Source organism: Seriola aureovittata, chromosome 23 (assembly GCF_021018895.1).
Source record: "Seriola aureovittata isolate HTS-2021-v1 ecotype China chromosome 23, ASM2101889v1, whole genome shotgun sequence".
Taxonomy (NCBI): Eukaryota; Metazoa; Chordata; class Actinopteri; order Carangiformes; family Carangidae; genus Seriola; species Seriola aureovittata.
The window spans coordinates 1,507,501-1,523,345 of record NC_079386.1 but is presented as its reverse complement, the minus strand read 5'-3'; the positions used below and the strand labels follow the sequence as shown (position 1 = coordinate 1,523,345).

At 38.5% G+C, this 15,845-nt stretch overlaps 3 protein-coding genes across 5 annotated transcripts in view; 1 reads left to right on the top strand and 2 right to left on the bottom strand.

Moving 5' to 3' along the window:
- Window positions 1-1,915: 1,915 nt before the first annotated feature.
- On the bottom strand, window positions 1,916-5,339 carry zgc:112271 (uncharacterized protein LOC553698 homolog). Of its 2 annotated transcripts, none has more exons than XM_056369606.1 (4): window positions 5,202-5,339; window positions 4,286-4,350; window positions 3,473-3,570; window positions 1,916-2,204 (listed from the first exon to the last, which is right to left on the bottom strand). In XM_056369606.1, the coding sequence occupies exons 1-4, from the start codon at window positions 5,257-5,259 to the stop codon at window positions 2,105-2,107; spliced, it is 321 nt and encodes a 106-aa protein (XP_056225581.1). In that variant the 5' UTR covers window positions 5,260-5,339; the 3' UTR covers window positions 1,916-2,104. The 2 variants fall into 2 exon arrangements, with proteins under 2 accessions (XP_056225581.1, XP_056225583.1); XM_056369608.1 differs by lacking the exon at window positions 5,202-5,339 and adding an exon at window positions 4,564-4,647.
- On the top strand, window positions 5,222-9,424 carry slx1b (SLX1 homolog B, structure-specific endonuclease subunit). Its single transcript, XM_056369603.1, has 5 exons — window positions 5,222-5,394; window positions 5,478-5,529; window positions 7,135-7,479; window positions 8,650-8,865; window positions 9,134-9,424. Exons 1-5 carry the CDS (start codon window positions 5,222-5,224, stop codon window positions 9,161-9,163), a joined length of 816 nt encoding a protein of 271 aa, XP_056225578.1. The 3' UTR covers window positions 9,164-9,424.
- A 447-nt stretch (window positions 9,425-9,871) lies between these two features.
- The window catches only part of LOC130164706 (uncharacterized), an 11,192-nt gene continuing 5,218 nt past the window's right edge, over window positions 9,872-15,845 (bottom strand). For both annotated transcript variants that reach the window (XM_056369604.1, XM_056369605.1), the window contains 3 exons: window positions 12,181-12,339; window positions 11,201-11,323; window positions 9,872-10,985 (listed from right to left, as the gene is read on the bottom strand). In XM_056369604.1, coding sequence (XP_056225579.1) covers window positions 10,920-10,985; window positions 11,201-11,323; window positions 12,181-12,339 — 348 coding nt within the window. In that variant the 3' untranslated portion in view covers window positions 9,872-10,919. The remainder of the gene's footprint in view (window positions 10,986-11,200; window positions 11,324-12,180; window positions 12,340-15,845) is intronic.

Genomic DNA, 15,845 nt, shown 5'->3' with positions numbered 1-15,845 from the left:
TCGCTCTGAGAGGTTCCAGCTCTATCGTCTGTTCCAGTTGGAACAAAAGTTCGTTAATGGTTGAGTCGCACGGAAAGTCAGACGGGGAAAACACTGGAATGTTGGAATGACTGCAGGATGGAGGGATCATTAAGCTCTGTCTGTCAAATTCAAATTCAAATTCAAATGAGTTTTATTGGTACGACAGATCACAAACCTATGTTGCCAAAGCACCTGGACACAGGTCACACCTGGAGGCTGGACTCAGGTGGATGACTGAAGGCTGTAAATTCAGCACAGATCAACAGATTGATCAGACACACAGCTGTGAAGTGTGGCCCTGAAATCCACACAGGCAGGGGGCCCGTCTGGTCTTAACGCCTCTGAGCTTTGTGTGAGGCTTCACTACACTTACACACGCACACGCACACACACACACACGCACACACACACAGTATACATACATACCACACACGTTCACCAGGGGACAATGTGTTTAGTATGTGTTCTGTATCTTAAATGTAAATTCATGTCATTGATATTCTGCATGTTGTTGACTTGATGACTGAGCTGTGTGTTAGACCGAACCCCTGCTGGCGCCCCCTACAGGCCGACGATGAACTTTCACCTGTTCAAAAAATACAACTGCAAAAAAATAAAAAACAACTTCACCACAAAGTCCATTTAGTTGCTGTTCTGTCTACTGTAAGAATTCAACTGTTGAGAATGGATGTTTTTTATTCAGTCAAGAATATAACAATAAAAAAAATAATAAAATAAATCTAATTCTGATTTGGAAAAAAAGTCACTCTTTCCCTTCTCATTTCTCTCTCCATAACAAACCACAAAATTATGAGCCGTGTTTTCCTGTTTCTTGTTCTTAGGTGCTACTGCTCAGCACAGGTGTCATTGATTGTTACCATGGTAACATTGGTCTTAGGCCTGAGTTAGCCTGGGGCCAGTTTCACAAAGATATGTCAGACTGGTCTGTAGTGTTGTCCAGCCTACACATCAGTTTAATGTTAGTCAGACTCTTTCACAGAAATACTCATTTTTAACCAAACACATTAAACACCTCACCCCCAGGCAAAATCAGGCCAAAGACCAATGTTACCATGGTAACAATCAATGTTCCTTGGATGGCCATTTTAAAAAAAAATATTGAATTCATTGTACCACAGTCCGGCTTAAGACAGTCAAGAACTAAACTGCTTTGTGCAACAGATGGATTTAGTCTATCTGAAGTCTGATGTTTGTTATATTTTGCTTCAAATCAGTCAGTCTTTATTTTTTTTGAAACATTCTGACTAACATCAGACTGATCTGTGAGCAACATTAACACAGGACCAACACTACAGACCAGTCTGACATATCTTTGAGAAACCAGCCTGTGGATGGAGTTTGCTCAGTTTTAATGGAATTACAGAATGCTCATATTTTTTGAGCATTTGCTATAAAACTAGGGCAACACCAGAGAGGAGGCAAACAGCAGTTCATCCCCTCAGGGCAGGAACATGAGTAAACTTCACAGAACTCTCTCTGACCATACAACTTAAAGTTCTAATCTGTAACCTTTCCTGGTAAAAAACCTGCTGTTACGTGCCTCTTGTTTGACTGTCTTAGAATCATTGAAGGTTTCAGTGGCCATGGTGATCTGAAAACAGCTTCACAAGTTCAACAGTTACTTTCTTTCCCAGGGTGAGATGAGCTGGAGTCACCCTGTGGTTAGCCTAGCTTAGCATAAAGACTTCAAACAGCTAGCCTCACTGTGACTCCAAATACACCTACCAGCACCTGTAGATCTCACTGATAACTGACTGATAGATGTGTTTAATCTGTGCACAAACAGAAATGTATAGTATTATATTTACAGAATAAAAGATCCATGTGTGTTAAGTGACATTTGAAGATTCTCAGAAAAAACAAAGAGACAAAACAGCATCAGCGTGTTTTATTGCCAGAAGAGAATTCTGTTGGATTTAAATCGGTGTTACTGATTCACAGAAAAAGAGAGAGTTTTCTTCATATCACACAGGTGTAAGGCCTGTTTAATAGTAGATAAAGTGATTGGGTGATACAGTGTGTGTGTGTGTGTGTGTGTGAACTTTATGTGTGTGTGTGTGTGTCATTGGGACTTCTGTTTCTCCCACTGTTCTGGTGTGAGGGTCTTCTGTTCGAAGGCGTGGATCTCTTTCAGCTCCTCGGCCAGGCAGGTGTTCACCATCCTGACAACACACCACACACAGGTATTTACACATGCGCAGAGGTAACAGTCACATGTATTACATTTAAGGAACAACTCTCGTACGGATCTACGTGCATGTATGGATCCATGCAGTGGCGCCAGCAGCCATAATCCTTTACGCACTGCGTACATTTTTTAAATCAGTTCACAGGTGAGAACAGCACAGAAATTAAACAATTAATTCCAGCCAGGCACTTTGCAGCCTGTATATACAGCTGATAATTACTAATATACGTACTCTCAGTTGTCATATTATTAGGAACATCTAGCTAAAACTGGTGTAGTCTAGTACAACAGTCCTGCAGTAAATCCTCCTTCATGAATGCGATAATGTTCAATTTGTAATAAAATAGTTTTAGACAGTTGATTCAACTGTATGATCCTTATGGAGGATGTAGTGTGTGTAGCTGTGTTACATTATACAGAGGTGTTGCTGTTATTTAGCCTCCTTTCACTGATTATAAATGGGGTGGACAACATAATAGAAACACCTGGACGCCGCGGTGAGTGTCGTTATACAGCAGTAGTTTTGTGTTGGCATTACGGTTCCACATATTGGTTATTAGTTTCAATGATTACCGATAATTGGTATCGGCCCTGAAAAAAAAACATATCGGTCAATCCCTATAAAAGACTTACTTAGCATTTGAAGCTTTAGTTAACGACCATCATTAGCAGAAAAGCACCGATACGCAGGATCAGTATCGGCACCAATAATGAGCATATTAGGTGATTCAGGTATTAGCCACGGCCTGACATCCACATTAAAACTGTTTCTTTGTCAGTGTAGCTGTAAACTTCAGTTTATATGTTGGCAGTCCCATCATTAAGTCACTTTTTATTGCCAGCGCAATCAACGTCGCCTCATTACATTACATAAAAATGACCACAGGGCAGCAGAGTATACAGAATATATACAAATGTTTAAACCCTGAGTTAAATTACTGACGCTCAGGCTGTTTCGTTACCTGCTATAACAGACTAGCTCTCTACTTACAGATATTATGTGATGTCATGTAGCACAGCTGTTATATAATCAATTATCATAGCAACATGTATAATATAATAAGCTACAGTGACACAGTTCTGTTCTGTCTCAATTAATAAAAAGACAAATACAACCCAAGCATGGTCCTTCTTGTTATGTCTTTTGAATTGATCTGACCCCACAGATTTTGGCCACATTTCAAACATGCAAATGAATTGTGTGGACTGGTTTGTGATAATAATTACTGCAGAGTGTAATACCTGTGTCTCTGTAACAGTTGTTTGCCCTCAAACTGGGACGACACCACCAGGACTTTGAAGCTGGCAGCACATCTGTTGGGTGAAGTATCCTCCACATCCTGGAGAAGACAAGACAAATGTTTATAAATGCAACTTTTTTTCTTTTTTTTTTATAGTTATAGTTTATATTACAAAACGTGCATCAAGAAAAGGCACTTTACTTTCCTATTCTGTCCACAGTTTTCCAAAAGGTAAGCACTTTGTACTTTGGGAGAGGTAAAGTGTGCACACAAGGACAATGGAAAGAATATATCAACATATAAAATAACATTATAGGCTCATAAATGCAGGCTTCATTCGTTCAAGGAATATGTTGCCTGTGAATAATATAATATACAAGAAATTTTTAGGAGATGAGAGACATCACATCTCACCAGAAAATGCCACAAACAGTGGCAGCTGGGGTTGCTGCAGCCATTGGCACCTGCCATGGCAACTATAGGTGCCAAACATTGGCATCTCACCGGTAGCTGTCACAAACAGTGGTATGTCATGTTACCACTACCATGGCATCTCAGTTGTTGGTGCTGTGGCAGTTCAGTGTCAGCTATAGCTGCCAGGGGTACCACAGCTACACGGCCAATCCAGAATGATGACTCACCTGTGTGCTGACTTGCTCTATGAAATGTTTATGAAACGTTATATTATACTCTACCAGGTTTGTACTTAGATAAGCAATAGGAAACCACAAGAAACAGTGGAGGCCCTCTGCTCACTACAGCACATACATTCACCTAGAGGAACATGTGGTACAAATAACTGTGAGAAACCTACCACGTGCACCGCCGCGAGCTCTTTAATGAGTTTATCCCGGATTTGATCTGCTGTTATGGCCATATCTGCATAAACAAAGGCAGTAACGTTAACGTTGGTAACACAGACAGCGAGCTAATTCATAGATTTCAAGAGTCTGAGAGAGAGGGGGAGAGAGAGAGAGAGAGACAGGCTGACACCGGAAGTGCTATAGGATTCTTGAACTTTAAAATGTCTATATTTCTTTGAACAAACAGCTACAGCACAGTTGTAAAATTAAATTTAGATTTTTCTATTACCAAAGTTGATTATGTTACGGTGTTCCCTCTAATTCCACACACCGTGTGTGAAGGGGTGGGCGTCACTGACTACATAAGTGACGGAAGAAATGTCCAATTGCATTACGGCAATGACAGCCAGGACCAATCAGGTGCGGTATACATTTTTCAAAGCAGCGAATCATAATATTAGGGGTCCTAATATAACGACAAAATAAATGTTTATAGTGATTCGTGTAAGCAAAAATATATCCTTCGAGTTAATAAATTTTAATATGTACGACTATTAATTAGTTGTTGTATATGATGTAGCTGTTCATTAGCTTCGCAGTGAGACACATTCAATCATTTTAAAACATATCTAATCAGGCAGCTTCGTGGACTACTACGACACACTGTTTACATGCAGGCACGTACAGGAAGTCAACCGTGGTTGTCTCGTTATGAAAATATTTAACACTAAAGCATTAGTCTTTGAGCAAATAATATAATTAATATTGCGGCGATAATGGAGTTATTTCCACAATTCAATTGGCTGCTATTTTACAAATATTTTTTCTGTAGGCTCGTTTATGGCTATAGTAGCTAAGCTAACTTAGCCGCCTCCTATGTAGCCATGGGTAGTGCGTAGCCGTTAAATAAAAATAAATTAATAATACTTTGCTTATTTTCTTCCACAATGGTGGTTGAGGTAGAGAGCTTCTTCGGTGTGTACATGCTTTACTGCATCAATCCTAAATTCAAAGGCCGCATCTACATCGGCTTCACGGTGAACCCGGAGCGGCGGATCGGACAACACAACGCTGGCCGGCACAGAGGGGGAGCCAAGAGGACCAGTGGAAGAGGACCGTGGTATGATCTGCTGTACCACACTACATGATGGACTCTGTGGAATCACTAAATCATTAATGCATATATTCATTTTCTTCGATTAGGGAGATGGTCCTCATTATACACGGCTTTCCCTCTGACATTGCTGCCCTGAGGGTAAGTATCTGTGAGAGGCTTTTGAAATGGCAGAGGGACAGTTTATTTTATTTTGGCATCGGTATTTGCATGACGTTTCTGTTCTTATGGTGTAAAAGTTACTGAGACCACATTTAGACCACAACGGGTACTTTTGAACTCCACAAGCCTGTTTCCAACCTGGGAGCTGTTTCAGGAGCTCAGGAAACATTGTCACTTCTCTAGAGCTTGTCCAGTAAAGAGTAGTTTGTAAAATATTTAGTCTGATACATTTCTTGGTAAAAAATGAAGAGAAACATATCAAATGTGTTATGATTGTGTAAAGAAAATAAATATCAGCCAATATTAAAAAAAAAAAGTCAGTATTGGTATGGGATTCAAATATCCTGTATTGGTTGGCCTAAAGTGTTGATCCATTTAATTTGGTGCTCAAGAGAACACAAGTTAATTAATTGGAGAAACAAAACATAATTGATTTTATCTGAATGTTTAACTGCAGTGATGTCCTACGGCAGAAATAAATAAACATAAAACGCTCAGCAGATACTAGAGATACTGTGTGGTACTACTGATTTCCTTTCCGATCCGATACCGTTACTTTGTACAAAAACTTAATATGTTCAGAGAAGGGAAATAATAAGTAGGCTATAATCATTTCAAATAAGACATCAAACTCCTCTTTCTTATTCTTCAGTAATAAAGAAAAATACGTCAAAAGGTCAAAAGAAGATGTCGTACAGACCAAGAAACTTAAAAGTTGCATTTTAATTGACATTTCAGCATCTGAATCAGGCCCCCTTGAAATTGCTTGCCTCAACCTTTTTACAATACATTCCAGATTCACATTATTTGTCTAAAGAAGTTCCACACAGGACTTTGTTTGCATTCGGCCATCATCACTGTCATCACTCTGTTGATTGGCTCATGTATTTATAGAGCTGTAGTTCATATGACTATGACAGGTGGTAGAAGTTCCTATCAACTAGGTATTATTTAGAGTGATAGTGTTACTTTCTTACGTGTCCCTGTTGATGATTAGACACATTTACCCCAAATTATTGAGTTGACGTATCGATCTTGTGAGAATCGATCCTAGAACAGAAATGTTTGGAATCAGAAGTATCAATATTTCAGTATTGATCCGCACACCACTAGCAGATACTACAGAAACAGACACTGGAGTTTTCTCCTGCCTCGGCCACTGGTTCCCAGCTCCTGCATGGAGTGGGCAGATGGTTACTGATGTATAATAGCAAGAACAGATCAGCAGTTTTTAGCATCTTTTCACTCCTATTCTATAAATGTAATACTGATGAGTTTTAAATCTACAATAAGCAGCTAAATGTCATTCACAGGTTAGTTTCAGTTTCACTAACTTTCTGGTGCGGGGAATGAAAAGAAAAGGTTTTAATTATATCAGTTATTTTGCAGTCTACATTACAAACAAGAGATCAGCTGCTGAACAGGGTTTCTTTTTAGGCTCTAGATCAGCTTACCTGAAGAAGTCAGGGGGCTAAATAAAGGGCATCTGTGGGCCCTTCTTTAATTTTGAGTCTAAAGCACCAGACTTATATATTACATGATAATCCATATAAACTCTAACTCATCATGGTATTTCTGTGTCAGTTTGAGTGGGCGTGGCAACACCCTCACTCCTCCAGGCGACTCTCCCACGTCTCTCGGCGCTCCAGGAAAGAGTCGAGCCTGCAGTTCCACTGGCGCGTCCTCTCCAACATGCTGCGGGCGGCGCCGTGGAACAGACTGCCGCTGACGGCGCGCTGGCTCAAACAGGAGTACAGGATGGACTTTGAGCCCGGTCTGCAGCCCCCCCTGCACATCCCCATCGCGTTTGGCAGTGTGAGAGCCAAGAAGACGAGGCTGCTGCAGACTGCAGGAGAGGAGGAGGAGGAGCAGGAGCAGGCGGAGGCAGAGGCGGCATCCAGGTGTTTTCTCTGTAGAGGCTCAGTCAAGGTAAAGACCCTGAAGAGACTTCGTTCAGTTCTGTGTCAAAATTTGATGATACTGTTTTTTTTTTTTTTATTAAAGAAGTGGTTCAAAAAATACTTTTATCTGAGCAAAAACAAAATGTAATGTAAAATCTATGTTAGGGGGAATTATGTGCTGCAACTATTTCTTGATCAACAGCAGTATAGAGCAGGTTGTGAGATGCAGTTGATAGATGTTAGATTACTGTAGTGTCAGTGTAGATGTCGGCAGATAAGTAACAACAAATGCCAGAGTAGGTTTGAGCTGCTGTAGAAAAAGGCAAGTTGGTTTTTACACTGAAAATGTCCTGCTCAGCATTTATCGTGGTCATAGTTCTATCTAAGGGAACTCTATAGTGTTTGTTTATGTTTAAAAAAATTACCATTAGCCAGTTATTGGATCTTTTTAAACTCCCAAATATCAGTATCTGCCCCAATAATCCAGAATTATTTATACTATATATACTACACAGTTAATATCTTGATACAGTCCATCCACAATATCGCTGAGTATCAGAAGGTCAGATACAACAAAACACAATATCAAAGCTCACTTCACTTTGTAACAGATTTCATTTTCTTTATAGTTCACAGTTAAAAAATTATTGCACCCCCCTCATCTGTCAACCTGGATCACTCACTGCCACATATACTCTCTGGTAGGAGGCCAAATAATGCCAGAGGCTTTATACTCCTTCCAAACGTCTTGTTGGATGGTGAGAGAGCTTCAGAAATCCCCTCTCCCAAATCTTTCTGACATCAGTTAGGTTTGTGGTTTTCTGTAACTTTACAAAACAGAAGACCCAATAGCCAACAGCCACTTGGTCAGCTGAGCTGTGCAGGAGAAAGGAGCCATCGGTCTTCCTCTCTGTCTTCCTGGAGAGACTGATCCTGATCCTCATTTTTAAATGACAATCCAGTGTGGCTGTTTCTGATGTGGTCTGACAGAAAACTAGTTCTGACCTTCAACCGGCTCTGAGCTTATGTTCCTTGGTCTGGAACTAGAATTGACCAAATATCAGATTAGCTTTATTTCGTTAAAATCACATCCTGGTTGGATGGTTGGTCAGACACTCAGTCGGTCAGTCGGTCAGTTGGTCGGTTGGCTGATTGACTGATTGGCTGCTACATCTTTGTCTCTCGTTTTTTTTTTCAGGTATCAGAAAAGCTGAGCTGTTTCCACCCGTCCTGTGGAATGAGCAGTCATGTGATCTGCCTCGCCAAACGCTTCCTGAAGTCAGAGCCGACCCACCTCCTGCCTGTGGAGGGAGAATGTCCGGCCTGTCGTCGCTCGGTGCTGTGGGGAAGTCTCATCCGTCATAAACACGGCTGCTTCGGAGACCTAGAGGAGATCACACCATCTGCATCCCAAGTGAGTCACAGGACGATTTAGTCTAAGTGTATTTGTCTTTGTGTGTAGAGAGAAAAGACACATGTATCATTTCACTGCTCCATATGCTGGATATTAGCAGGTATCATCAAATATCACCAGTCAGTGTCTCTTCCTTTCCAGTCAGGAGGTTTATCTTCATGTCATATCCTCCATTACCTTCTGTACTAAAACCTGAACCGTGACAGATGAACAACATGTATGACAGGTGAATGTAGTTTTTTCTGACTTGTCCTCTGATCCTCCACAGAACCACTGGGCAGACGAGCTGCAGCTATGAAGTCTGAGTCTGCAAGAATCAACTTTAATGATCTGTGGTGCTGTCAAGAGAATGATGTAGATTATGTGTAATGAAATATGGTCCAACATCTCACAGGATACAACCTCTGACCTCTGGCTGTGTTTGATTTTTATAAATCTGATCATGAAGCATTTTTTTTAAAACTATGTCTGTGTAAGTATGTGTTTAATGTATTAAATATTTGTGGGGAAAAACACTTTTGAATGAATTGAGTGAAAAATAAAACAAGATTATTTGGTTTGTGTGTGTGTGTGTGTGTGTGTGTGTGTGTGTGTGTGTGTGTGTGTGTGTGTGTGTGTGTCACAGGTTTACACTACTCAGCTGATTCTGTTCTGTCACATTAAGCAAAACAATGTATATCTACTAAATCTTTAGAAAAAACAAAATATGCTTAACAAGTTATGTAGTTACAGTAAATACAGGTGTGTTTCTAACTGACACTGATCCAGCAGAGTGGATGTTCCTGAATTTTCCTCTCTTCCTGTTGGGAGTAGAGCTGTAAGTAATTTGTTTCAGAAAACAGATTCAAATTGAAATAATTTATCAGGTATAACAACAAATTTCAACTGGTAGAAACAAATTAGTTAATGTTACTGGTATTGTCTTTTTCCTGTCACATGTAATGATCACTGATATATAGACAATCTTGTCACACAGTCCAGCAAAGAAAAGCAACAACTTCAAAACTCCTTTACATATGTCAACTCTTTATTATCCATAGTTGTATTTGCTGTGATAAAGGAGACATCATGAAACATCATTTAGGTAGTGATTATAATAAAGTATCAATCAGAACAAAAATATTATCAGAAAAACATTATTGCATTATTTGTTATTAATGTTGTAAGCGTATGTTAAAACAAAGTTTATTTGTTGTATTATTGACCCTCTGTAATGTTCCTCAGTGTTTCAGAGAGACTGTGTCTTTAAAAGAAGAAATTGTTTTCTAACATAACCCAACAACTAAGGCTCATAACTCTGGTCTGGTACGTGCGGTAGCTTATGATGGCTAATGTTAGCTAACTTTAGCAAACCTTAGACAGATATTCATGTGTTACTGATGTTCACTCTCTTACCATGTAACTGCCTCTTGTGGCCTCAATGGACCATGATTAAATTTCACATTATAGAATGAGTAAATATAAAACTCATTAAAAAAAAAAAAGTATGATTATACATAGTGTGCAATTATACAAATAGCTACTTTTTTTGTCACTTGGGGGCAGCAAAACAAGCTGTAAACACAACACTGACATTATCACAAAATAGTTTGCATTAGCAAACAGTTGCTTGTTTTACACTTTCAAAAAACACAGAGCAACATTAGCATTGATTTGGAGTCCTGCTTTGGTCCTTACCAATTCCTGAGTAAAATATCGGACTCTTTAGTGGCTAAATGCTCCAAGAAAGTGATGAGATGGGATGATAAGGCCGGGGCTAGCTGGTTAGCATGCTAACTTCAGTAGAAGAAAAGACGTGATAGAGACTAGGGTTAACTAGTCTCATGCTGAACTCACAACGTTACTTGTAGACTGGTAAGTAAACAGCTGCTAATGCTAATGTTAGCTATTTAGCTTACAAATAGCTCATTTAAAAGAGGCTAAAGATCTGAGGGTAATTGCAGAGTTGGTGATAATTCTGTTTGTGTTCATACTACAAGTAACAAAATTCACTATTTACACATTCATTTCATCCATTAAAATGATTGATTAGTGCAGCTTTAAGTTTGTAGCGTTTACGTGTGACTCCTCTGTGCTGTCTCCTCACTGCGGGACGGGGGGGCTTGTACAGTGATCACCGGCTGACAGGGACAGGAAACAAGGAAAGAACACATTTCATTTTAAGTAACAAAATAGTCAAGTTACCGTGTAATTTTAACTTTGTGAGGATTTTTATTTTTGTGGGCGCTAATGTAATAATTCTCGAAACACTGCTGGGTTGGACTTTAACAGGCCTTTAAAAACCTGTTACTGAGAGGACCTTTAGTTGCTATGGCAATCATCAGTGTAGACTCACTATTTTGGGGGCTGGTGCGCAGCAGTTGACCACCTTGCAGCAGTAGGCGGCCAGAGTGGCTGAAATGGCCAAAAGAGCCGCCTGGATGACCACACCCTCAGCGTAGAAGTGGGAATGGGTATTCTGTAAGTTGGACAAGGTTTACAAAGATTATATCTGGGCCGGATTGGGAGAGAGAGAGAGACAGAGAGAGATAAACAATGAAGGAAATGTGAAAAGAAATATGAAGTGTGCTTGTATAAAGCTGCTCAAAACAGCAGCTGAACATGATACATTTACAAATGTAGATTACACATCAACTGAAATGTTAAAGCTCCATATTTTCCTCTTCTCCTGTATTTTTAGCTTGTAACAAACTTTGCAAAGATGAAAAATATTTCCAGAAATAACATTTGAATGAAATGATATCTGGTTGTCAGAAGATGATGAAGAGAAGAAGCCTGGATACTTCAGCACAAGCCAGTGTGCAGGTGAGGAAAATGTTTGTGTGTTGCTTAGCAACAGACGGGTACCAGTCCAGTTGCACAACTACTTGTGTCGGCAAGCCAAATACATGATGAAATGAACAAACAAATCATAATAACAATATATATGATGATATATGATATATAACAATAATATATACTTGGCCCGTACTTCGACAGAATCACTGCCCTGCTGATATTCAGCACATCACTCCCTCTCTCGCTTTCACATGTCAATTACTGACACTTCAACTGCTTTAATCTTGTGCTCTTTAAATTAGTTATTGACAATTTTTCTTTTGTCATCATATCTATCAGTGCAACATTTTGAATTTTAAGAATATGTGATGTGAAACATATACAACTGTCAGAATAACACAATTTACTTAGAATTTAATGGACAATTTTTAAAAGGTAATTTTGAATGTTAGTATGATATAATCCAGCACTACCTACAGTTTCATTACTAATCTTAGCAAAACATTGTTTTGATAAGAAGACACATTTATAGATCACCTCAATTTTATGGCAGATTTCGCCGTAATGAAGAGTGAGGTTGTCATAGTAATAATGCCAGCAGAACGAGGGCATTTCTTCCATTTTAACCAGAGTGCAGATCATGTTGAAGAGGGAGGCACCACAGGCCACGATCTGCATCCCCAGACAGGCTCTGAGCTGAGGAAATAAACACACAGACACAACTTTAAGACATTTACAAAAGAGAATAAGATACTTGATATTAAAATCCGGAAATAAAAATTGCAAAGACAAATCATGCAGTAGCTCTACACTTGTTTCTGATTAGTTCACCAGGCACTAGGTTGGGTTGCTAGGCTGTATTTAGAAACAAAAAAATTCCAGGGAACTTTTGAGTGCCACGGGGGCTACTGCCGGGATGAGTACATGATTTATTTCCAGTGTTCAAAAGTCACCCTGATCATATTCTGGTTTTGAGAAATGTCTTGATATAAAAGACTCTGATATAAAAAGGGAGAAATTTGGCAATACTGCGTTTTGACCATAACTGGTCAAATAAACTGGACAACAAAGAGAAGTATGTAGATTTTACAGCTTTCAGCATGTGTTGTGTTTGTTCATTTAATTTAGTCAATACAGCAAAAAAATCTTCTTTCAGTGATCCCATTGCTTAATTTACCAATTATGAAAGCACATGAGGAGTCAAACTTATTGAGAATTCAAGCAGGGGCTAATTATTTTCTGTAAAAATAATTGGTATTGTACCTCTTAAAATTAGTAAAATTTGAAGGATGGAGGCACAAATGGCTCAACAAAAATGAACTTATTTGCCAACAGGTTGAAGCACATAGCAAGCAAGGAACCAATCAAGAAACAGGAAGCAGGAGAAGAAAAGAACAGACTACTGTCAGACACATACAAAGAAATACCCAGAACACTATTTTGTTGCCATGTCAATGTTTGAACAGGAAGGATTTCCCTGTAGTTCCAAAGGCCAAACGCATGGTGCCGGTGGATGGATGGGTAGTTTGACAATCACATGAGTAACATTACAGTAATTTCTACCTGATTCAATTAAATAAATACTATGTCTTACTATACAATTATGTTTTCATGACATTTTATGCCTAATGGACAATCTTTTGTGATATATCATGGATTCGTATGCTAAAATATCCTTAATATCATGCTATACCATGAGCTTGTGATGTAGAAGTATTGTGGTACAATGGTCAGGACTACTGCCTCACACTGGCAAGGTCATGGGTTCAATCCCTGATTTGGGGCTTTACTGTCCTATGGTCCTTTTTGATATGTTTTTTGCCTTACTATACTATGATGTTTGTTGCCATTTTTATGCCTTATTATACTATGACGTTTTTTTTACATTTTTATGCTCTACTATAATATGACTTTTTTTGGAATTTGTTTGCCTTACTATACTGTGACGTTTTGTGCCTGACTATACTATGGTGTTTTTTGACATTTTTATGCCTTATTATACTATTCAGTATACTAGTAGTATACTGATACTTTATATACTTTGCTATACAATGAGTTAGTGATCCAGCATCATGGTGGTACGATGGTTAGGACTATAGCCTCACACTGAGAAGGGCAAGGGTTCAAACCCTGTTTTTAGGCTTTTATATGCTGTGACATTTTTGCGCCATCCTAAACTATGATGTTTTTTGATATTTTTATGCCTTACTATACAATGATGTTTTCATGACATTCTATGCCTAATGGACAATAACCTTTTATGATATATCATGGATTAGTATGCTAAGATATTCTTAATATGTTGCTATACCATTAAGTTGTGATGCAGCAGCATTGTGGTACAATGGTTAAGATTGTTGCTTCACATTGAGAAGGTCATGGGTTCAAACCCTAGTTTGGGGCTTTACTCTCTTATGATGCTTTTTGATATTTTCACACCACAGTATACGATGAATTGTTTTTCCATTTTTATGCCTTACTATACTATAATATTTTATGCCTCACAATACTATGATTTTTTATGATATGTCACGGAGTAGTATACTGATATTTTATATACCTTTCTATACAAGGCTTTCATAATGCAGCAGGATGGTGGTAGAATGGTTAGGACTATTCCCTCACACTGAGAAGGGCAAGGGTTCAAGCCCTGGTTTCAGGCTTTTATATACTGTGACATTATTGCGCCATCCTATACTATGATGTTTTTTGATAGGTCTTACTATACAATTATGTTTTCATGACATTTTATGCCTAATGGACAATCTTTTGTGATATATCATGGATTAGTATGCTAAAATATCCTTAATATAATGCTATACCATGAGCTTATGATGCAGAAGTATTGTGGTACAATGGTCAGGACTGCTGCCTCACACTAGCAAGGTCATGGGTTCAATCCCTGGTTTGGGGCTTTACTGTCCAATGGTCCTTTTTGATATATTTTTTGCCTTACTATACTATGATGTTTGTTGCCATTTTTATACCGTAAGATACTGTGATGTTTTTTGGCGTTTAATGCCTTACCATACTGTGACGTTTTTATGACCTTTCATGCCTTTATATATGTTTTTGTGACATTTTATGCCATACTATACTATGACGTTTTTTGACATTTTTATGCTCTACTATAATATGACTTTTTTTGGAATTTGTTTGCCTTACTATACTGTGACGTTTTGTGCCTGACTATACTATGACGTTTTTTGACATTTTTATGCCTTAGTATACTATTCAGTAGACTAGTAGTATACTGATACTTTATATATTTTGCTATACAATGAGTTAGTGATCCAGCAGCATGGTGGTACGATGGTTAGGACTATAGCCTCACACTGAGAAGGGCAAGGGTTCAAACCCTGTTTTTAGGCTTTTATATGCTGTGACATTTTTGCGCCATCCTATACTATGATGTTTTTTGACATTTTTATGCCTTACTATACAATGATGTTTTCATGACATTCTATGCCTAATGGACAATAACCTTTTATGATATATCATGGATTAGTATGCTAAGATATTCTTAATATGTTGCTATACCATTAAGTTGTGATGCAGCAGCATCGTGGTACAATGGTTAAGATTGTTGCTTCACATTGAGAAGGTCATGGGTTCAAACCCTAGTTTGGGGCTTTACTCTCTTATGATGCTTTTTGATATTTTCACACCACAGTATACGATGAATTGTTTTTCCATTTTTATGCCTTACTATACTATAATATTTTATGCCTCACAATACTATGATTTTTTATATGTCACAGAGTAGTATACTGATATTTTATATACCTGTCTATACAAGGCTTTCATAATGCAGCAGCATGGTGGTAGGATGGTTAGGACTATTCCCTCACACTGAGAAGGGCAAGGGTTCAAACCCTGGTTTCAGGCTTTTATATACTGTGACATTATTGCGCCATCCTATACTATGATGTTTTTTGATAGGTCTTACTATACAATTATGTTTTCATGACATTTTATGCCTAATGGACAATCTTTTGTGATATATCATGGATTAGTATGCTAAAATATCCTTGATATCATGCTATACCATGAGCTTGTGATGCAGAAGTATTGTGGTACAATGGTCAGGACTACTGCCTCACACTAGCAAGGTCATGGGTTCAATCCCTAGTTTGGGGCTTTACTGTCCAATGGTCCTTTTTGATATATTTTTTGCCTTACTATACTATGATGTTTTTTGC